Consider the following 23050-nt stretch of genomic DNA (forward strand, 5'->3'; position numbering starts at 1 on the left):
TCTCCTTCTTCCCCGGCTCCCTTTCTATTCCTTTCACTCCTCGTCTTCCTTTTCAGTCCCTCTCCTCTGCCCTGCTCGGTTGCTCAGCCCGGCCTGGTGGAATGCTCCGTCTCTTTGATCAAGTCTTCATTATCGCTGACTCCGTGACGCTCGGCTGTCTGACGCAAAGGGGGCTAGCTGAGGGAGAAGCGTGGCCTCCGTGTGGAAAAGGCCTCTCCACACAAGACTGAACAATCGCCAGGCATCCCGCCTCCGTTAATGAGAAGCATCCCCATCCGCCGCAGTCCCCCGGCAGCCTCCACCAGGTGGAATGCTTGGCCCCTGTCACTCATAGCATTGCTGAGGGCTATTAGCAATTCATTAAGTGACTGACTGAGCGCCTGGCTGTATCAATTAGGGGATAGTTGATATGTCTGTTATTGTCAGACTCTGTTTGAGATTGCACTGCTTTTCATTCAGTGTCTCCTTTTGGTTCCTTGCAGAGACAGGGATGTTGCATTCATAGTTTTTGTGTAAGGTCCCTTGCAGGATAGATGAAAAGAATTTAAAACAATAAAATTATATTGTATCTTATTTGTTTTGGTCCCTGAAATCCTGCTCTTAAAAAAAGAGAAAAGTGTTGCCATCTGGAGGTAAAATGAAGTATTGTCATATTCTCTGTTGATAGAAGTTGGTGGCACCACTGCCCCCCCATCCCCCCCCTGGGCCTCTGGTTGATTTGGATTAACTAAGGTCATATTTGTTTTGAGCTCAAACTGCCTTTGTCCTTAGACATTCCTTCCACAGACATTTTACAATTCCAACCACCGTTTGTGTTGAAGAGGTAAATTAGGGATTTCCAGCCGGCAAACTTCTGCCGTTAAATCGGTTCATGAATTAACAGGAAGAGGAAATACAACAGAAGATTTGCCAAATATGATGGCACTTTCTGTCAATATTTTGACAAGGTCTAAATCAGTATACATAAAATTTGCTTAACAGCCAACACCTTTGTGGCGCTGTCTGGGTAATGAATAAATATTCTCCAAAGAGCCGTTGTTTGGAGCCAGCTAGGCAAATTCCAGGCAAATTCCCCTTGTTGTTAACAAACATGATTCCTCATTTCACTTTATACATTTAGATAAGAGCGCACTTCTTTGCATGCTTCTTTTCATTCCATCATGTGGATTCAAACTGCGGTGTCCCTCCGTCTCTGTCGCCACGCGTTCACAGAGGCCCTCTGTGAAGAAAATGATATCAAAGCCTATAAAATTAAACGCGCATGCATCCATTTACTGACCATGGGGCTTATTTGCATGAAAACAGAAGTTAATATGTGTTCCAATGAATTGGAATCCCTACTCTTTCATGCTTGTAACTGTCACTGTCGGCTCTGTCACACCTACCCTGTTGGTGTCTATGGATGTTATAAACTAAGCCGGTGACAACTTGTGAAACATCTGCTAAATTACTAAAACTCATGTTGTACTGCAGGAAATAACTGTAAACTTGAAATATATAAACTGAATATTGTGTATATTTTGTGATCTCTTTGCATTAAAGACATTGTGTGAAAGTTGTTACTCATGTCATGATGATTATCTCACTGTATATGTATTAGTATGTATAGTATGTATAGTATGTATAATTTGTATATGTGCATTGTATCTGTAAAAGTGACGTTCCCCTTCGTAAAGTTTATAGGTCTAGACATAAGTTATTATATTATATAGTATATTGTTGTTGTTATTTAGACAACGGTGCTGGCCCCTCATAATTATATATCTATTCCATGCAACACTCTACGTATATCTGCTGGTCTGTTGTGAGAAAACATTGAAATAACAACAGCGGATGTGTGGAGTTGACAAAAACAGTACCTGGAATATTTAAAAAATGCACAGAAAGAAAGTCACACTCCTTCTGGCTCAGTCTGCAGAGTAATAACACTTAGGTGGGTGACAAGGGAACACAATCAAAAACAGTCCGATGTTGGCTGCATTTCGATCAGAGCGATATACAGGAAAAGCAACAAAAGACGCGGGGATAGTGTGAACGCCAATTATCACATTTTGCTCGGCGGTCAGAGGCAACAGCATTAAACCAAGTCACCATTACCTGATAAATGGCTGAACAAAACTCTTTTCTCCCCTGTGAAATTGTTTGGCAGCCATTAGCAATGCTGTGTAATGCCAGTGATTGACGTCGCCGTCTACTTAGCTGTGACGAGGGATGCGTGTGTGTGTACGGGGAGGGGGTCAGTGGGCTGGTGGGGGTGCAGTGCAGGGGATTGATCGGGGTCTGTGTTGTTGCCAAACGGGGGGTGAGGGTGTATTGGCGCGTAGACAATGAGCCCTGGCCGGCGCTGAAAGGCCCATTCTGCGGATCCCTGTTAGCTGTCTATTATCCACGGTCTCCAGGGGGCTGCTAAATAGAGGGCATGTGTTAGGCAGACATTTATCATGTAATTACAGCACTAGGATCCGTTTCTGATGGTGTGTGATGATTACTAATAATTACTGTGCATTTCACGCCTCCGAAGGGCCCAGATGGGGTCCCAGGGCGTCAATACAAAGAGAGGCAGGGGGGAAAAAAAGAGTTAATGTGGAGAAACGGAAAGACAGATGAAGAGAAAGAGAAGAGGGATAGTGTCTCGCCTTCACCATTTAGAGGTGCTCATTAGTTAAATGAATTGAACCATATGTGTCCAATTCCTAATTAACTGGAGGAAAGAAAAGGAAACAAACAGAACACATTTTTATCCATGACTTTTCTGACATGGCAATCTCAATATAAAAACATGTTTTACCCATAATTATAAGTCATTTTGTTTTCTGTTTAACTAATATATATTATAAGTAGAATGGCACTCAGTAGAGAGCATTAAAGGTCCAGTGGGTAAGATGTTGGTGATGGGATCTATCGGCAGAAATTGAACATAAAATAATCCTAGTGATGTTTTCACGAGTGTGTTTCGTCTAAATTGTACAAATTGCTGTTTTGGGCCCTTTTTATTGAAACACTTTATATCTACATCAGGAGCTGGTCCTCTCTACGGAGGCCGCCATGGTTTTTACAGGAGCCCAGACTTGACAAACTAACACCTTTGAGTTTTTATGACAACTGAAGGCTTCCACAAATAAAAAGATCTAATAACCATGTTAACTGATGAAATACACAAGAAATCCAATCATACCATTAATTAAAAATATTGGAGGGAACAAGACTTATATGATTTTCTTTAAGCATTCACCTATAACCATGCCTTTTCGTTTCATAAGCAGTATACATTTTTAGACTGCAAAAAATAATAGCAAGGCTTCCAGTGGCTTGACTTGTGGAGTCATGACTGATGTACAATTTTACTCAAAAGCTTTTTTTATATCTGTAGCACAAAGTAAACGAATGGGCTCGGACTGGGGTTTAAATAAAAAAGAGAAACACCCTCTTATGAGAGCAGCCATCTTGCCTTTGTCAAAGTGGGGGAATGGGTCTGTGTGGTACTGGAACTAATGTGGGTGAAATACAGCCGGTGGCTCGCTGCTATATTTCTGCCCTCTGCAGGAATATGGATAAATCAAAAGAGGTCAAGCTGCTGCTGGTGTGATGTAGTAAGGAAGCACAGGGATGGGTTCTGAGTGTGTGTGTGTGTGTGCATGTGTGTGTGTGCGTGTGTGTGTGTGTGTGTGTGTGTGTGTGTGTGTGTGTGTGTGTGTGTGTGTGTGTGTGTGTATGTGTGTGTATGTGTGTGTGGGTGTGTGTGTGCACAAGAGTTGAATTGCTCTGTGTCACTGAGACCTGCAGTCATGAACTGGAAAGGACGGATCAACAGCAGGTGCACTGGTGCAACATTTCCCTGAATACCAAAGTCAAGTTTTCACTCTCCCTCCAACCCCTTGTGTTCATTTTACCTGAAGACCTTTGTGCCCCCAATAAATACTCACATTAACCTGAGCAACAAACGATGGGGTCCTCTTTAGGCTCTTTTCAGGGGCCCCACTCCTAAAGACTACAAGATCTCTAACTGGTCAAGGTGAGCTCAAATGAAGCGCCCTGACAGGCAGCGTTTTACCTGCAGCACAAAAGCCATCCGAATCAATTTGGTTTGCGAGGGATGGGGGTGGGGGGGGGGTAGTTCGGGAAGATGAAGACCGTCCTGTTTAATAGAAACAAATTGCTCTCCACTTCCCGGTGACACAGATAGCAGGCCATTTGTGCCTGCCGTCCTTTGTTGTGAACAACAGAAAGGAAATGTACTCATCCTGGCCAGGGATAAAGTTCGGGGCTTTTTGTTACACGCTAGTTACCTTAGCCTCCCTGCCCACCCCCCCGAACAAGCACAGCGGTTAAGTAGTTCAGGTGCCTGCTACATTCTGTTAGATTAAAGGTCCCTGATTCTGGCCCGAGTTGAATTGCCTTAGCTGGAGTTGAAGGGAGCGGAGGGAGGGAGTCGGAGAGGGAGCAGAGAAGGTGTAGGGCCATGGGGCATGAATGGACATCTTGTGCGTGTTCACAGAGGCGAAACGCTCGGGGACAGCCTGCAGGCCTCTCTCTACACCGAGAACCTGAAAGAAAGTCTGTAGTGTGGGGTTGTGAGGAGGGGATGTGGGGAGGAGGAGGCCCAACCCCTCCTCACCCGCACTCCAATGCTCGCTCTTTATCTTCACCCACATTTCTCCCAGGTTGGTGGAAAGCTGCACATTCGGACGAGGGCAGGTGGGTAGTGGGTAGGATCTCAAAGGCCTTTTTGAAAGTTGGAAACACACACATTGTGGCCTCCAATGGAACATGGACCTAAAGAAAAATGGACACAATGCACACAGGACGTTGGGGGGTTGGGGGGGTTGGGGGGGTTCTATGTAACTGTGCGCCAATGTGCACCTGGGCTACCCACTCTCTTACACAGAGTTGTAGTGGATGCAGGGTCTGGAGAGGTGGGCTGGGAAACCCCAAGGATGCAGAACAAAAGGTTGCTGGGTGTGACACATAGATGACTTAACTTATAAACCGAGTACTGATTAGCAGTTGGGTGTTTGAACACAGCGTTGGCGTTGAAGATAGTCCATAGATAGGAGATTAATATTTAACTTTCAAATCTACTGTTGAATTTGAAGTGTATGATGTTTACAGCTGTCCCCAGTTAATTATTCAAATCTTTGTCGCTCCATGACACACATCCACATCGTATTTCTATGTTTTTGAGGACAATCATTGGCATAAGGCATTCCATAGCATATTGCCCTTACCTTAACATTACAAATAAATGCATAACCCTTAGCCAAATCTAAACCTAATCTAACCCCCAAACATGCACACACACACACTTTATAGTGGTCGTCATATACCCAGAATTTCCTCACTTTCCCCAAATGGCCTAACTCCAGGTTTATAGCTCAAATGGTCCTCACAAAGATATCTGTACAAGTGCAAACACAAACAGACACGAACAGACACACACACACAAATCCACTTGAGATTGGTCAAGCGAAGATGCATGACAGAGTCTGAGCATGTCTGACTTCCACAAACTCCTTTCCAGGGGACGAGGTCAAGTACAAGTGTCAGAGGTGAGGTCTGCCCCAAAGGATTAGATTCCAGTCTGTGGGGAAACACTAAAAAAAATGGCAGTGTGTGTTTGAATGGGCTGAGGAGCGTTTTTTTTTTTTCCTCATCCAAGATGTGATTGCAAAGTATCAAGATTTAGGCTCATGTCTGAACCAAAATAAAAGAAGTACGCCACTCGGGGTGATTGTATCACTTGACAGGATTGCAAAGAAAGGTAAGGGCGCTCTGTCACTTTATAGAACAAACCACATGCCTCCCTCTGTGTGACATGAAGTAAATGTTCAGTAATCCACATCTTAATCTTGTGCCGCGCTCCGAACAGCTTAAAGAAACTGATACTCCTGTGACTACTTCAGCTGCTGATTGTGTTACCTTTACAATTCGGCTTCCCCTCCTTCCTGTTTTGTACCCTTGGAATGCCCGATAAAGTATCCCCACTGTGGCTCTCCACCTGCACAGGAGAGGATATGGCAGTGGTCTGGGGTCAGAATTAATATGCAGCCCCATGGGGAATCTACATAGGGGAGATTCTGGACATGTATGTAGAAGATATTAATGAGATTATCAATACAGCTCCAAACTAAATGAAATAGCGTCCTCACATCTATAGTCAAAGTATTAAAAGTCGCTTTAATAATTGATCTGAGAGGGGTAACTCATTAGCAGACCCACAGAAAACTAGAATAGAGTCCCCTTAGAGTAAATCAAGCTGCATTAAGTTGTTCCAAGATATCAGTCCCCTGTAAACATGTCCTCTCATCACGATCCATGAATTAATCCCTAGGTTAAAGTCACTCTATTTTGCAATATTTAAGACAAATTTTAATTTAAAAAAAATCCTATAGATCCACCCCTTTGGCTAGATGTTTCTTTCTTGGCCCATCCTTCCACCAGGATTTGTAGAAATCCGTTACGTGTTATTTGCATAATCCTGCTGATGAAAAAAACAATAAACACTAAAGAATGATTATGTTATCTGTGCAGTGAATAAACTGTGTCAGTATGGCTGAAAGTGTGTTTCCTTGATTGGCATAGAATCTACTGGCAACAGAATGTTACTGAGGGTATGACATAAGAAAAAAAGTTTGGATGCACAGAATCATATTATAAACTTTTATGAGATAGAACCCTAAAACCAACTCACTTGGTATGTTGTGACATCTGCTACATGTTTTATTAAACTTTCTATACAATAACATGGACTCATATACAAAGGCTGATTGTGGTTGTCAGCAAACAGTCACATATTTCTTTTCTTACTCTAAATTCTGTTTCACTCTGTGCGGGGGGGGGAGGCAATTTATCTGTCATGGCTTGCAAAAGAGGGAGCTCCCCCTGCCTCCCCTTGCCCCATTATACTGACAGCAACCTTATTAGCCACAAGGGAAACCTGTTCACTTATGGGGCCAGGGCAAGCCTCTTTTCACAATAGCGCCAATGACGCTGAGATTTTCTTTTCAGTTATTAATTTGATAAATATATTAATTATGACCTGGGGATGACAGTCCAATCAGATTGTCAGGCGCCCAGTTCTGGGCCCCCACCCTCCCACTTTGGTGATAAGTTCTCTCAGGTTTCTAGAGCTGTCATCCACAGGGCTTGGACTTCTTATCAGCAATGGGCCCATTCTAGGGATAATTTCCTGTTTGTTGTAATTAAATGGTGGCTCTCTGATGGCAAGCGACTCCTCCTTTTAACACAGGAACCTCCTGACGTTTGTTTCTGTGGGGACGGGTGAGGGAGGGTAGAGCACACCAAGGATACAGTCAACATGATGAAAGTTCAAGCCCCTGAGAGTTGTTGAGAAAGAGTTCTCAGTGGTCTCTGAGGGTTTGTGGTTGGTTAGCTGGTGGGGGGTTTGTTTCTCCTAATTTGTTTGCTAGTTGGAAATTATTTATCAGGCAGTATTTAGGGCAATAGCAACATTTTCTTAAAATCAGTGTGTAAAATATAACATAATTCGGTAGTTGTCCACCTTCTGCAATTTACCACCTTTAAATTAAATTATTTTGCGAAAGTCAATTTGCTTGCTGTATACGACCCTTTCAAAAAATAAAAGTTGATAAAGGGGGAGCAGTGTATGGTCCACAGCCGGTCCTGCACACAGACAGGATTTGCTGCTTCAGGGGACTCTCGAGGGACCAGGAGAACAAGGACTGTAGGGGAAGCTAAGGAGGCAACTGAGACTAGCGGTGCAGGTCAGAGGAGTTAACCAGGTGCTGGAGAGAGGCACCAGGACAGTGACTTTGAAACACTGGTACTTTCGAAAGCAGAAAAAGGATGAAAGATGCAGATCTGGTCCCAGTCATGTGACACATTTGGATTTGGGGACTCAGTGTCAAAATGTACCCAAGAGGATGATGAGATAAGATGGGCTTCTATGACCACAGGAATTTTTTACAGCACAGGGAACTTCATGAATCAGGATTTAGAAGACTCAACACATTATACTGTCCCACAGTGTCTGTAGCCTTACTGTTAACCACTAACAACAAGTGGCACTAAAGCACAGTTACACAGGCTGGTGTGTAAATCAGGTGATCACTAAAGGAGGTAAATGAACCTGAGGGTGACAAAAATCGACAGAGGACACGATCTGGTAAAGTCCAAAGATTGAGTTACAAATATATACAGTATTATGGTATAAAGATGGAGACAATTGCCCCAAAAGTAGATTTATTCAACACACCAGTCCATTATAAAAACTTGCTGACCCACATGCAGGAAGCAGGTTTGAGATTAAAGGAGATGTAGCCTCCAATTAGAACCACTGAATCTGCACCCGTGCCACTGGGCCTTGTCCGACAGCCGTCTGGACTTTAAAAAGGGGTGATAACTTAATTTCTACTCATGTCAACACTGCTGCAGGGGCCAAGAGGAAACTGAGGGCCTATTGTGTGTCTGTCATATCATCCTGCATTTTGCGGCCCCAAGAATGAAAAATATTTAAGTGGCTTTGATGTCCCGGATCTTGTTGAACGGCTCCTATGGTTTGAAAGCATTTGAGTTCTGCTTTCCTTGATGCTCATCTCCCTTGGCTCTTTTATCCTTTTATCCTAACATGTAAATTATCTAAATTTGTTTGTGTGTCCACGTACATCTCGCTCATTGTTTGCTGTGTGTGGATTTGACTGCACACAGCCAGCAAAAGTGACCACGTACCCCCAGCTGAAACAAACACAAGTGCCGGGCTTATGCTGGAACAACCCAGAGCTTGAGGGCGTTGACAGCAGCTTCTATCTGCCAATCTCCCTGTGGATATTGTTGCAGTACTGGCAGACAGACAGCCAGGGCTTGTGGGCTGACAGACTCCCTCTTTCAGCAGGTTATCATTTCCAATTAAACCCTTTCATCTAAACGTACAGTCAACTCCTTGGCAAGCCCAAAAAAAAGACCCGAATAAGACGTTGTTAGTCTATTTCAACAGGTCCCCATTTTTTTCAACCTCCGCCCTGTAACTGGAGGGGCTGGGCAATATTTTAAAGCATTATGGTTCTAGATTCTTCGGCTATCTTGATCCAAATAGCTCAGAACTTCAGCCGTCTACGGTGGTCACGCTCTGTTTAGAGATAAACTCTGAAAATTGCATCGGATTGACACACCGGCATGTCCTCTCTAACATGTGTACCAGGACAAGGGGCTTTTTGTCCGGCTTCGATCTGTCGGGACCCGCTGTGGACAACACTGTTCCTATCCACTATGCAGGAGACATGAAGGAATGCATGCGGCGTTCAGTAACTGTCTGTTGAAGAAAAAGGCCTCACAACGTCTCATTTCCTTTAATAAGATGGCCTCTAAGGCATCCGGATGGACCAACTAAATACAGATTAACCCTCAGCATCATCAGCAGCCACTCAATCAACATGACCGGCTCACTCATGCATGTGTGTGCAAGTCCAACTTGCACTTACTGAGACAATAGTCTTCAGTTATTGTCCTAAAAAGGGTAAAGTTAGTAGTGGTAGTAATAAGTAGTCTCAGATGAGTAGTATTATATAAAATACAAGTTAAAATTAATATAATTAATTTGTATATATTCGGTTTCGTCAAAGAAATCCAATGCTCTGAATTTTTCCATATAACAACGGGATGTCTGATTTTAAGAAATCAAATCTACCTGATTGTATCAAGCCTTAATTACATTTCTTTGTGATGAGGGTTTTACAATATCATCTTAGGAATCATTGTCAAGGGTTTCTAAATAAATACATTGGTTATTTTCTTTAACTCCCCAATATCGGCATTGGCCTCGGTCAGGCATGAATTTTCACATTGCCAATGTTTATAAAATTCCTACTCCACACAACATCTGCACATGACAAATAGGGTATGATTACAGTTAAGGAAAGACCTTTGTTATGCTTATAAACAAAAGGTTATTGTACATCTGTGATAATTCACATACACAGAATTTGACCTCAAAGCATCTGACCCCAGTGGCCTTCTGGTTGAAGGGAGTAAAAACTCGCTCCCACAGCTTGAGGGCTTAACAAGCCGCATTGCAGCTAAACTATATCCTATAAAAACCAACCTGTAGCTCCTGTCCAACTCTTCTGGCATGTGAGTTTGCTTCGCGCTTCGTCTAGTTTTACAAAGAGGGGGTTTAAGTGCAATTCAATTCACCATTTCCTCTTTTAGCTCTACAGTGAGATACACTCTCCGAAATGTAGCCCCTATACCCCACACCAACTTCCTGCTCACAGACACAACAGTGTACACTATGAAAGCAGTCAAGACTTCAGATAAGTGCAGCATTAAACCCAATTTCAGATTGACTCTCTTTCTTTCTGCTTAATCTGCTTTAATCAGACAATAATACATTATTCAGAGTGGGGAGTAGAGTTGTCCACTGCTGGGATGTAAAGGTTGCACTTTTAAGAGTTGAGCTAGTGCAGTGAGTAATCCTTGGGAAAAAAAACGAAAGCTGAGAATAGGAAGGAAAGTGAACGTAAGGAAAAGAAAGAGGGGAAAGTGAAGAGAGGAAATAGGAGAGAGAAAGAGAGGGAAAGTGTTCTCGGGGCACCTGTACCTGACGTAAATGAACACCGTCAGAAATACTAGGATAATCCTCTTGGCTTTAATGGTTTTGAAAAGCCATGAAAGATTAGGTAAACAGTGCATTTGATTAATGGGAAAAGAAGTCAATTGGCCATGGAGCATGAAGCAGCACACAATGCTCCTTTCATATCCTCAGTGGAGCTGAGAGCGGAGATGGTCACAGGGATGTTCTTGGCACGGACAAAATGTTGCCCATACCTCCACTGGAGAGAGAGAGAGAGGGAGCAATCTCACACTTTTTCCAAGATCTGGAAACTTGAGCGCGAGTGTGAGGAAGTATTGATGTGTGACCCGCACACAGAGAAGTTACAGTGGATAAGGAAATGGACGGAGACTGATTAGGGATGATACCGTCCCGGTTTTGATGATAGGATTTCATGCTGCGCTAAATGCCTCACTTACTCATCCCTGAAATTGTGAAACCGACTCTCTGCAAACTGGATCTGTGGCTCCCTCCCTACTGATCCCTCTCCGTTTCCTCTCCACAGGTAAAGGTCAGCTCGCCCAGGTGCTTGCCCTCCACTTGACTCCTTTCCAGCAGACTGTGGCTAAAGCAGATTCTGCAGTGACCCATTCTGGCTCAATGTCATCCACTATGCATGATCAAATCACCCTCAGAACAGCTTAGCTGCAGCGAGCCAAGGCCTCGGGTCCGGGGCTTTGGAAATATGGTCGTTTAGAGTGGTGTGAGAGGGGAGGTGAACATTAGACTGAGAAGCTCATTCAGAGGAGTTTTTCATCTGTAAGGTCAGGATGAGGAAGTTGTTGAAAGTTTACTCAGCAACATAAAAGGGCACCATACTTACAGCATTTGAAGGGAAACAAGATATTAAATCATCTAATATGGAAGTCATGGGTTTAAAAGGTCCATCGATCAGATGCTAGATAAACTGTATAAATAAAAAACAATGCCAGGAAGTTATTCAATGTTTAAAGATATAATTCTACAAACAAAAAAGAAAATACCTTCCAGCCAACACCCGTATGTACAGTAATTCATCTGTATTTGATGTCTGTGTATTTCTGTCTTTTCCTTGGTGAATTCTCTTTACTGTGTAATGTGTGAATCTGGTATCAGGACTGCTGAACTCCATGCAAATAAAAAAAAGGGACTGTATCTATCTTTTCCATCTATCTAGAGTTGAGAATAAAGGAGGTTAATTGCTGAGCCCAGTAAACAGGTTGATTTGTTTGGTTTGTTGGGACTCTTGACCTTGACCCACGGCACATTCCTGACTGACAGGATTACTTCATGGGAGCTAGTTAACCAACAGTGATGCACAAAACTCTTTTTGACTGTGATCACTTGTTCTGCATTTCCCTGTTCATATAAACTGGAATTTGAGGACAGCGCGAGCAACGGAAACTTCCTTATTGCTCACATGTAAAATAAGGTTTATTTTTCCTGCATATATTTGGACGCACAAACAATTAAACAGCCAGAGCTCAACATGCTTCACGATTCCAGAGAATCCACAGTGACTAATCCCTCTGTTCATAGCCAAAGGCAGTGCGAGGCAGCATAAGCTCTCCTGTCCACCCTGCTATCACCTGCCTATTTACTGACATGCCATCCCTACGGCACTTTCAACCACTCACCCTCTTTCTCCTTTCCTCTCTCTCCATCCACTAATCCTCTTTAAGGACATTACCTGCTAATATATCCAGTCAGAAAGTATAAAAGCCAAGCTATCTCTTTACTGCTATCGGCAGTAAGCTAAATAGGCCTTTAATGGAGGAAGGCAAATGGGGGGTATCATGGTTTTAACCTGAAATACCATTCAGATCTATCTGAGTGTGTGTCTGAGGTGTAGCAGGTTCTGGGTCACAAGGAGCTGAGGGAGAGCAAGGGAACAGCATTAAAAGTGTAGATGGTTGCCAGGATTTTCTATGTTAAGCCATTTTACTTCCTATTTTTTACTGACAATAACATCCTATCTGTCAAAGCCAGATGGGGACACGTCACACGCTGGTGCCCCCACCTGGCAAACAGCAGTATCTCAATACACAGAATTTATGTAAACAGGAAGTCAGAAAGCAGCATATGATTCACCTGAGGAAAAGACAGATAATCTAAAATAACCCGCTACAAGATGGTTTTGCACTTATGAAACCACATTGAAATTCACTAGATCCAGATTTTTCCCAGTTGCGCAACAAATTTCGCACACTAATAAATATCAGTCCCATAACCCAGTCAGATTTTTTTATCAAAGGCCATTAATCATTCTCTGAGCGATCAACGGAAATATTGAAAAAAGTAAAACCTGTTCTTGCAATGTAAATGAAAGTGTAAAAAAAATCCTGGATCTGCGCCCTGATCCACACCCCGCACCAAGATTTAATGGGTTCTGCCTTGGGCCATGATTTTGCAGAATTCTTCTAACAAAAACTGATTAAAATATTAAAAGAAAGTTTGTATTTATACCTATCTCACATTCTTAGTAAATGTCCACAAGCAATACATTAAGTTTTTATATTGTGTTGATGCAAATGTTGTGTTGTGTTTCCTTCTGTATATTTTGTCACACTATTCCAAAGGCTGACACAAAGCCTGTTTTACTCACTGCTGCACAGATTAGGTGAACATTTAAGCTACAGCTACAAAGTTGTTGCAACTTCACCCTCATCCTTTCAAACCTCACTTAATTTTGACGTCAAAATGATCTAACTCCGGGGCTATAGATTATATCTAACACAAGACCTTGCAGCGTTTGACCCACAAACAGCTTCGCAGCTCATTTGAAAGAATCCCAACCGTCAGTCTGAGCTCTGCTCCTGGTTACAGCCGGTTAACCTGCCGGCCGCCCTGACAAACAAAGATCACTTGTTGACGTGGCCTTGAGGCAGGGCAGCTGTTCATTTGACTGCTTATGGAGAACCACTGACATCCCTCTAATGAGACAGCTCTAATGAGTGCTGACAGCTCTGACAGCAGGGCACCACCTCACCTCCACCTCGTTCAGCAGCAGCAGCATCCTACAGAGAGCCGAGAGCGCCCTCCTATGGTTAAAGCATGTTATTACCACCACTGGGCCCTGGAGGTGCTCCAGCAAATAGGTTCCCCCTATATATAGATTTTCACTTTTGCTAATTTGCATGCGCAAAAGTGAAAATCAATAGAAAAAAATGGTTAAACTTTAAAATAATCAATTGATTAATATAATATAACTGAATACACAACATATTTAACAGCTCTTTAGCAAAAAAATAAGCCCTTTAATGAGTTATTTGTGATAATTGTATCGTATTATTATTATATTTGATAAAATTGTTGCAAATAGTAATATCATTATTACAAATTATTGATAAAAGATCATTGTTTTAATTGAATAGACAAAAAAATTGTCAACACAAATATAATTATTATTATTTTGATTATATTTATTATTACCACTGATACAATTGTTGCAAATAATTTATATCATTATTTTGTCATTGTCACATCTTTCAGATAATTTCCTTTCCACAAGAGGGAAGCACCTCATCAATAAAACATCAGCAGCCCACAATCCTGCATGAGGGTTAAAGAGATAGGCACATTAATTATAGAAAATATTTAGGATTTATTCCAATAACACAAATGACTCGTTAGCGTTCTCTATCCTCTTTTTTTCTTCAGTACTAGAAGCTCTGATCTGCTGCTTGAAGACATTTTGAAAAGACGTCATAATAATTTAACACTCATCATCTACTTCCACCATGAGCTCAAACAGCTGCATGTGAGTGTGATGAATCGTAGCAGCGGCGCCTCGACTACAGAGGAGAACGTGCAGTGGATGGACACATCAGCCTGTGCATCCACCCACACCCGAGGCAGGGTGGGTGTGATGATTGGTGCCACGCTGCAGCATAACAACAGTGGCTTCCTTCTTATCATGCTGAGTCTACAGAAGAAAACGAACAGAACTCAGTTCCGTTCTTCATTCCCCCACACAGGGGCGCAGGAGCATCCGTTTCATGCTTGCCTCAACTTGTCCTTGGTGAAAAAGGAAGCTTAAAACATTTTACTGGCTAAATTGACGCATTGAAACATCATGGAGGTTTCAAATTTTCATTTCTTTTGACGTGTCATTTTTTCCTGCAGAAGTACCAGCTGTACCTCTCTGTATGGGCACGATGTATTTGATTTCTGGACAAAATAATGACTCCACTTTCCCACTGAAAGCCAATTTTTCTGCTGCTGTGTGCACTTGAAACCATCATCCCACATCCTAAATGGAAAGTGTAAACCACTCTCGCTCTAACACTTTTCGACTAAGCCAAAACCATACGTCTATGGCCCAAACAGCTATAACACAAAAACATTTGCTTCCGTGCCTTCGCTTAGATGAGGGGAAAATGTGTTTCATTCCAGGCTTGGAGGAGAAGGGTTACATCTATTCTTTTTTGACAAATGAAAAAGGTGTTGACAGGCAATTGCTACAAGTCAAGACTTTGCTTTATAGCCCAATGATTTTTGTGATAACTTTCAGTGAGTGGAGTCAAACTATGACACCTGTAATCAGAGCTCTCAGCCTCTCAGCTCTGCCAGAGAGAGGAAAGACTGCTGAGTTAATATGAGGCTCAGACGTCTGTCCTGCTGTTCAAGGAGGTTTTATTTAATGCAACTTGTGTGAAATGACCAACAAGTGCTTCACCGACTGTATATGGGTCAATTGTTGTGAAATCATCACATGTTCGAGCCGCACCTTCACAGATCTTAAACACTCAAATGACTCCAAACTATTTGTTTACACATCATTTGGTCACATTTATGAAACCAAAACAAAATATTTCACTATTTTTCAAGTTATTGCAATTTATCTGACATGAAATGTGGAAGTGGATTTGTATTCTTTGCGTACAGAAATTGTTTTGTTAATTTCACATGGGGTGTCAAATTCACAGAGGTACAAATTCTGACTAAACTTATGTAAATTCAGACTCCTCCTGGCAATTCCAATTATCAGGATGAGTCTGAGAGACTGGCTCATGACGTTATTGTGACCCATTTCTTTTTATTCTAAATAAAACATGGCGTATGTAATTATCTATGCTGAGGCATTTAATCCTACAATAACCAGCTCTCTGCACTTCGAGGGCTCTGCAAGTGTCAAAAGCTCCCAAGGACGAGATGAAATGAATAACTCCCCCTCCAAAGATCCTAAGGTCATTTCAAGCTTCTCCTCACCGATGCCTTCAGGTCTCGTGCACACACACACGCAACAGCAGTGCTGCTGGAAATCTCCTAACAACCTTATCACAGCTGAGGAGCACATACAAAATAGAGAGAAACATAAATGATAAATACTCTAATTAAGATTAATTATATATACCAGATTATATATCCAACTCATTTAATATTTTTGGAACAGTACGTCTCATTTTACTCAAACAGAAGAACATGAGAGTATCAGTATGTCTGTGACACAGAATGGACACCAGGGGGGGTCCTGTCTTTGTTGTTAGTGTCAGTATAAAACGAATATAGCTATACATTTCAAAGACGTAATATGCACTTGACCATCATACACTCTGCGTTAACTATGATAAGTGGCCTGAAGGGATTGAAACGCACATACTTGAATACATCTAATATGGCTATTGCTCCTGCGAGTCACACGAGCAACATACAATCCTATATGAACAGGAAATGGACAAACAGGTTGGCTGTGTACATGCATGTGAATCCTGTGAAGCAAACAAAGAATAATATGAAAAGACAGCCACTTAAATTGTGCATGAGTTGGGGCTGCAGCCAGGCGTGTGTTCATTCAGCCACAGGCACGACTCCTCTGCTGCTAGCTCTGCATCGTCCTAACTGTAAAGCATCTGCTTCACTACTCTCAAGAGGATGTGTTGCTAACTAAGTCCGTTTCTTTTTTTAAAACACAGAACCAACAAATACTCTACCCTCCGTGGGGGATTTCTGTTTCGGTTCAAACATCGAATCCCCACAAGAACATACGGTCAGGGACAGCAGCGCCTCGATGGCGCCCTCTCATTAACTGCAACTCTGAGCTCCGAAAACTAGTGGGAGAAGCTTCCTGTCGTGGCTGCGTTCAGCGATGTCAAACTCATTACCAGAGGAAGGACATCAAAGCAAATGGGCGAGAATGATTAACTGAGCCTGGAGAATTTATGTGCAGCCAAGACAGAAGTAACCAGCCATTTGAAGTTCAGCCTAAAGAGAGGAAGCACAGGCTCGGATCTGCAGTAATACGAAGATGTAAGTGGTTCAATACCTAACAGGAGGAAGACGGGGGGGAAACAGTGAGCAATGTGATTAAGGTGTAGAAGAGGAAGTGAAATGCAGAAGAAGATAATCACTGCATTTAATTAAAGAACCCGACCTGGGACATAACCATGAGCTTTGTTTCAGCACTATACACAATCATGATATTTACTTCTTGTCTAATCATAGCATGATAGAGACAGAGGGAACCTGTCGGTGCAGGTGGATGAAGCAGTGCACACACAGATGTCCAGTTAAGCAGACAAATCAATGCTTCTGCCAGTTTTAATTATCTGATTCGGATGGCTAAACAAAACGGACAGAGCTGACAGTCAATACATCTGACCCTTGAGAATCACTGGGTCTTTAAAAGCCTTAAAAAATCTTATAGAACTTGGCATTTTCATTTTATATGGAAACATAGACCTACAAAATGTCACTGCCTCAGGAACAAAGCTTTAAGCTTGACCAACACGCATTTTCATGTCCGGACAGTAGAATTTTCTCAAGCTGCAGAAGCACGCATTAAAAAGTTCTGTTTAAGCGGCACTAAAGAAAAGTTTCCAATGGAATCAAACATGTCAAGGTGTTATTCTAGGGACCACAGAGAAAAGAATTGCCAGGCCCGACAAATCCACGACTGGGGGACATGTTGAACATGGCTGATTTACAGTAAGTTACGTTTTTTAAAATGATTCTCAGGTTTTGATTCAACTTAGAAAAATGCAATAATAGTAATTGGAAAATTAAGAAGACAGTTTATTTGTGTTCTTATCAGTGGGAAGTGCTTCCCCAGGGGATAGAGCAACAAAAACACAATTATAAAAAGAACTAAATATTGAAACAACAGAAATAATAATTAAACAATAGTAAATAAAATATGAACATTCTCCCAGAGATTAAAGCTTTGTTTTAAAGATAGTTTTAAAAGGCTTGTGCTCATTTTAGATGCTGCAGTTTGTGGTGATGTTGGACACGACCTGTTTCTCCATTATCTCACATATTTATGGGGGTAGAAAATAAAACAGAAACACCACTAAGTTTTAAGTGAATACAATTTAAAAACCATCCTGTAAATTTGAAAACATTTCACTCAAAACTTAACATTATCCAGGTTTGGTTGTTGTATTAGCCTATATTAGTTTTAGCTAGGTGTACCTAATAAAGTGCCAACTGATAGTATCATCTTATTAAATATAACCTTCCCACTTTCATAATAAGTTATAGTAAATAAAAGCTGTAAAATAAAACATAAACTGAGGTTGTTGGGTTGTTGTTGTTGTTTGAAGACTCTGTAATTAGCCTGCGACGTGTTTATGCCAATGACCCAGATTCCAGCACATACACGCATCCCAGTTATGGACGTTAATTCCATGACGCAGTTTCATAGCATTGAGGTGAGTTCCTGTTGCGTTTTGAAACCACGGAGTCAGTGTTTGATTCTCTTACCTGAATTAAACACATTTGAAGACAACATCTGCAGCAGAGGTCAAGGTTTACAGCTGGCGACGTGAAGGCAGCACACAGACACACCTGACCGCACAGCGCCCCCTGTCGAAGGGTCTCAGCACTGTCACACATTCACTTCTGTTGTAAAGTTTGTTTTGTTTTTTTTGTCTATCAAATTACAAGATAAGGTTGTATTTATTCCAAAGGCAAAGTAATTCACATTTAAAATGAGAAAAAGCATTTGATCACTTCAACATGGCACCGTGATCAGACCGCATATAAATAAGAAGGTTGTGAAAACACTTTGTACTTCTTTGTTAAATATAGACACATAAAAATAATTTGGCTTTGTCCCTGGTGTGAACACTTTTTGTTTGCACATAACGTCTCATGCACTTACTCTTGTATCATTTCCAAACCATCCAACAAAAAGGTTTCTCAAACTTTGAATATATATATAATGTAATTAAAATTTTAGATTTATATATGGTCCTGTGTAGCTGTGACCTCTCTATTCATTAACTCACTTCATTAAATCTGTAAGAAAATGAATTTGAACTTTATCCTGGAAAGGGAGCACTGAGCAGTGATGCTGTAAAAAAAGAAAAAAGAAAAAGAAATCCAATGTATTTTCACCATCTGTTCTGTTCCAGGACAGAAGTAAAAAACTTCTCATTCTCAGGAATTAATTAGAAAATCTGCACAGCCACTATTGGCAATTTGTCACTGCTGATAATTTGTAGGATGGTCGGACATCCGTACGTGTGGCCACTGTTATAACAAATAGACTGGTTCCTCCCCGTCCTTTCGGCCGGACACTGGACTAATATCTTTCAATTACACACTATAGATCAAATCCATGCTTGTAATTTTAGTCCTGGAACTAATGTGAGGTAAAAGATTTTTTTTTTCTCCCAAGTTAGTAATTTCAACTTTCATCGTTAAAAAGGATGGTGGGCTTTAATTGTGCATGTTAATTAAAATGTTCAGAGAGATCAGATGTATGGTGGTCTGTGACAGTGGTAAATGAGAACAGGTGAAAGTAGAAAATGCTGTGTGACTAATATAACACAGTGGTCATACATCACAGCCTTCACAGGATGAGGCTCATTCCCTGAGTTCGGTTTGTAAATTCTGCTTTAGATCCCGACAACCTCTATCACAACACATTGTCAAGACCACAGGATGACAGGGAATCACTTGTGTCTTCTCCCATCAGCAGGACGATCAGCAGACTGGCCGTCGTCCTCGCCGCCACAGATGTAGAAACCAGATCTATAACAAATAGGCTAATTGTTCGAATCCGAGGTTTAGATCGAGGGTGAATACCAGAAAGATGCTGTACACTTACTTTACCCTCCGCTGACTAGATGACCTTGAACTTTGTGGCAGAAATGCCTGAAACATGAATAAAAAGACCAACTGCATGCACAGGGGGGGGGGGGGGGGGGGGGGAGAGCATTGCAGCCTAAAGCTCTGATTGCTGGTGCAAGTGTCATTAAAAAGTAGGAATCATGTTATCTCATGTGAATTATGCTGGATGAATTTTAACAGTTTTTTACTGACTTTAATTGATAGCTTTTATTACATGTAACAGATTGATATTGTACATAACAATATATAATAGTCTGTCAACTGTTATTCAGAAAACTTGCCTCCAGCAGCAACAACATCAAACTGATGCCAGGACATTAATGAAAATGACAAAATTCATAAAATATCCTCAGTTCAAAAATACAAAATTCAACCATTTAGACTCTGAACCAACTCACTCATTTCTGTGCCACTAATCTGTTCACATCTGTCAATGTGTTGTTTTAATTTGGTATTTAAACCATGGGAGCTGTTTTACGCTCAAGTAGAATAAACTACTACTCTGATGTTCATGAAGAAAAATAACAAATATCATACTCAATCTATCAAAATAACTTGACCAAAGAAGCACTTTTATTTTGGGTATAGTTTACTGAAATGTTGTACAAGCTGATATACTTTGAATACAGGACTTTAATAGAATTATGACCTTATGGCCTTATGACCCCCATTTGGACCTTGTGTGCACTGTGAATGAGAACAACAGCAGCTATTGTGGCCATACCCACCAGAGCCACACACACACACACACACTCATAAAAACTGGATGTTTTTTTTGGTCATGGGACAGTGAAATCCAAATATGCTTTCCCTACCCAGGCTGTAATGTGGAGTGAACCATATAAGGCTTGAGCACTGCACTGAGGCTCTGGTTCAACCGACGATCCATTTCCTGTAAGTGTTTTCCTGCTGAGACTTTAAATAGATAAAGTTACAATGGTGATGTGATTAAATCTGATCAGACAGCGACTTGCAAAGCAATATCTTCAAGTATTAACAAGACTTTTCCATTTTAACATCCAGGGACTTGTATGTGCGTAGTCTATGGATTATTCACACCAAACATCTCATCACCAGGATGGCTGGGTTCAACGTGACGCTCATGACATCAGTCTCACCACCAGCGACGCAATCACGCGTCGTGCTTCTATTTTTACCCTAAAAAGCTGTGTTTGAACCGGAATGCGGCAGCGGTGCTCCACACTCGCTCAGAGGAGACGATGTAAATAGCAACAGGGAGAAATGAAATAAGTGTCTTTTCTTTCCCAAGGCTGCCCATCAGATGTCAGCGCGCAATTGCGCATTAGCCGGGAAACAAGGAGGGAAAAGCACCGCAGCGCCTGCACCAGAACAGACCTCCCGCTGTGACCCCAATCTGAACCGGACCTGCACATTCTCCTCATGATGTCCAGGTGAGCGTTTCTCCACATGAGGCACCCCCCCTCCTCCCCTGCGACCTGGACGCTGCTGGAGGCACCGCCGCGTTTAGTGGAGACATTTGGCGCCCGAGGATGATGACTGTGTGTTGGACGCACATATCCTGCAGCGACGGCCACTCACGGGGACAGTTCGCATCGGGACATGAGCTCATGAGGAGTCAGGGTGTTTGAGAGGAGGCACCATGGAGGCAGCGGACGTGGTCGCTTCCGTGTTGGTTCTGGGGACAATCCTCGTGTCGCTGCTGTCCAACGTCGTGGTGCTGATCTGCTTCCTCTACAACCCGGAGATCCGCAAGCAGGTGCCCGGGCTGTTCATCCTCAACCTGACGTTCTGCAACCTGTTGCTGAGCGTGTCCAACATGCCCCTGACTCTGGTGGGGCTCCTCACCACCACGGGCCACCCCGGAGGCAGCGTCTTCTGCCAGGTCGTGGGCTTCCTGGACACTTTCCTCACCACCAACTCGATGCTGAGCATGGCAGCGCTGAGCATCGACAGATGGTTGGCCGTGGTGTTCCCGCTGAGCTACCACTCCAGGATGCGCCACCGGGATGCGGTGGTAGCGCTGGTTTACACGTGGACACACTCGCTGTGCTTCTCCATAGTGGCCAGCTGCAGATCCTGGGTCGGGTACCACCACCTTTACGCGTCCTGCACCCTCTGCAACGTCAGGGCGAAGGGAGCCGGGGCGCAGTTCATCATCTTCACCGTGGCTCTGCACTCGCTCACCTTCCTCCTGACGCTGGTCGTGATGTGTGTGACTTACATGAAAGTGCTGAAAGTGGCGAGGTTCCACTGTAAACGGATCGACGTGATCACGATGCAGACGCTGGTGCTGCTGGTGGACATTCTCCCCAGGTGAACAGTCCAAAAAACTGCTCTTATGAAGTTACTTTCTGCCAATTAAGTACATCTTTCCATTTGATTGTGTCCATTGTGGGAAGTTTTGCAACCAGTGGAGGATATTATATGTGACACAAGTAGTGACTGCCAGGAAATCAGGAAATGAGTGTTTCTATATATAGGCAAGAGCAGGAGATGATGGTGGCTTTTTCTCTTATCGCCTTAAAATGGTAATAAATTGATATTGAAATATATAGAGAATTTAACCAACAACCAAAAAAGTATATATCCAGCTCACGGATTAGATTATCTGAGCTTTAATATTATTTATTAAAACAATTTTGGGAACTTTTTGTTCAGGGACAGTTGAACGGACAGAATATAAAAATTTAAAACATCACACTGGATGGTGACACATTCTTCTCTAATTTGTGATATTTTATTAACCAGCTTATCAGCTATTTGCCAAACAAATAATTGCAATTTACATTACATGTCATTTAGCTGACACTTTTATCCAAATCAGTACATTAAACATCTATGGGGGAGCCATTTTGGAGTTCAGCATCCTGCCCAAGGACACTTCGGCATGGGCTGGGATTTGATCCACCAACCTTCTGGTATATATGTCAATCAATAATGAAAATTAATAGTTACATTACATTTTGACCCAATCAAAGACAGCTTTCTAGATGATTTCACAGTCCTCCACTGACGATGATTTGACTGTAAATCCTGCTGTCAGCCAGTGTTTACATTACCATTCTGTGTTAAGGTCAATTAGGCCGTGCTCGGGTTTCCATCCAACCTGGTTTCTGCTCAATTACACTTTTAAATTGATGTCTGTGCCGTGTGAGCGTTTCCCATGTGTCGTCCCCCAGAGATAAAAGCCCGCAATTCCTCGCTGCTGTCTTCACATTCATCCCACATGTTTTGTCTGTTTTCATTATGTCTGCGTGTCTCTGATCATGCCTCCTGGGTAGATAATGGTGCCATGTGTGCTTTGGCAGTGTGCGCCAGAGATGCTTGGATGAGCAGAGGCGGAGGAGGCAGAGGGCCACCAAGAAGATCAGTACGTTCATCGGCACATTCGTGGTGTGCTTCAGCCCTTATGTCATTACGAGGTGA

General features: G+C 42.4%; 1 protein-coding gene across 1 annotated transcript; it reads left to right on the forward strand.

Moving 5' to 3' along the window:
* The first annotated feature begins 21263 nt into the window (after positions 1–21263).
* Positions 21264–23050, forward strand: LOC133021079 (G-protein coupled receptor 26-like). The gene is made up of 2 exons (XM_061087846.1): positions 21264–21937; positions 22933–23050. Exons 1-2 carry the CDS (start codon positions 21264–21266, stop codon positions 23048–23050), a joined length of 792 nt encoding a protein of 263 aa, XP_060943829.1.

The sequence above is a fragment of the Limanda limanda genome, chromosome 15 (genome assembly GCF_963576545.1).
Source record: "Limanda limanda chromosome 15, fLimLim1.1, whole genome shotgun sequence".
Lineage (NCBI taxonomy): Eukaryota > Metazoa > Chordata > Actinopteri > Pleuronectiformes > Pleuronectidae > Limanda > Limanda limanda.

Bases quoted from the DNA above. Each gene is read 5' to 3' on its own strand.
- LOC133021079 (XM_061087846.1), top strand. From the start codon at position 21,264: ATGGAGGCAGCGGACGTGGTCGCTTCCGTGTTGGTTCTGGGGACAATC. The intron at 21,938-22,932 runs GTGAACAGTCCA...GTGCTTTGGCAG, and splicing joins CTGGTGGACATTCTCCCCAG to TGTGCGCCAGAGATGCTTGG.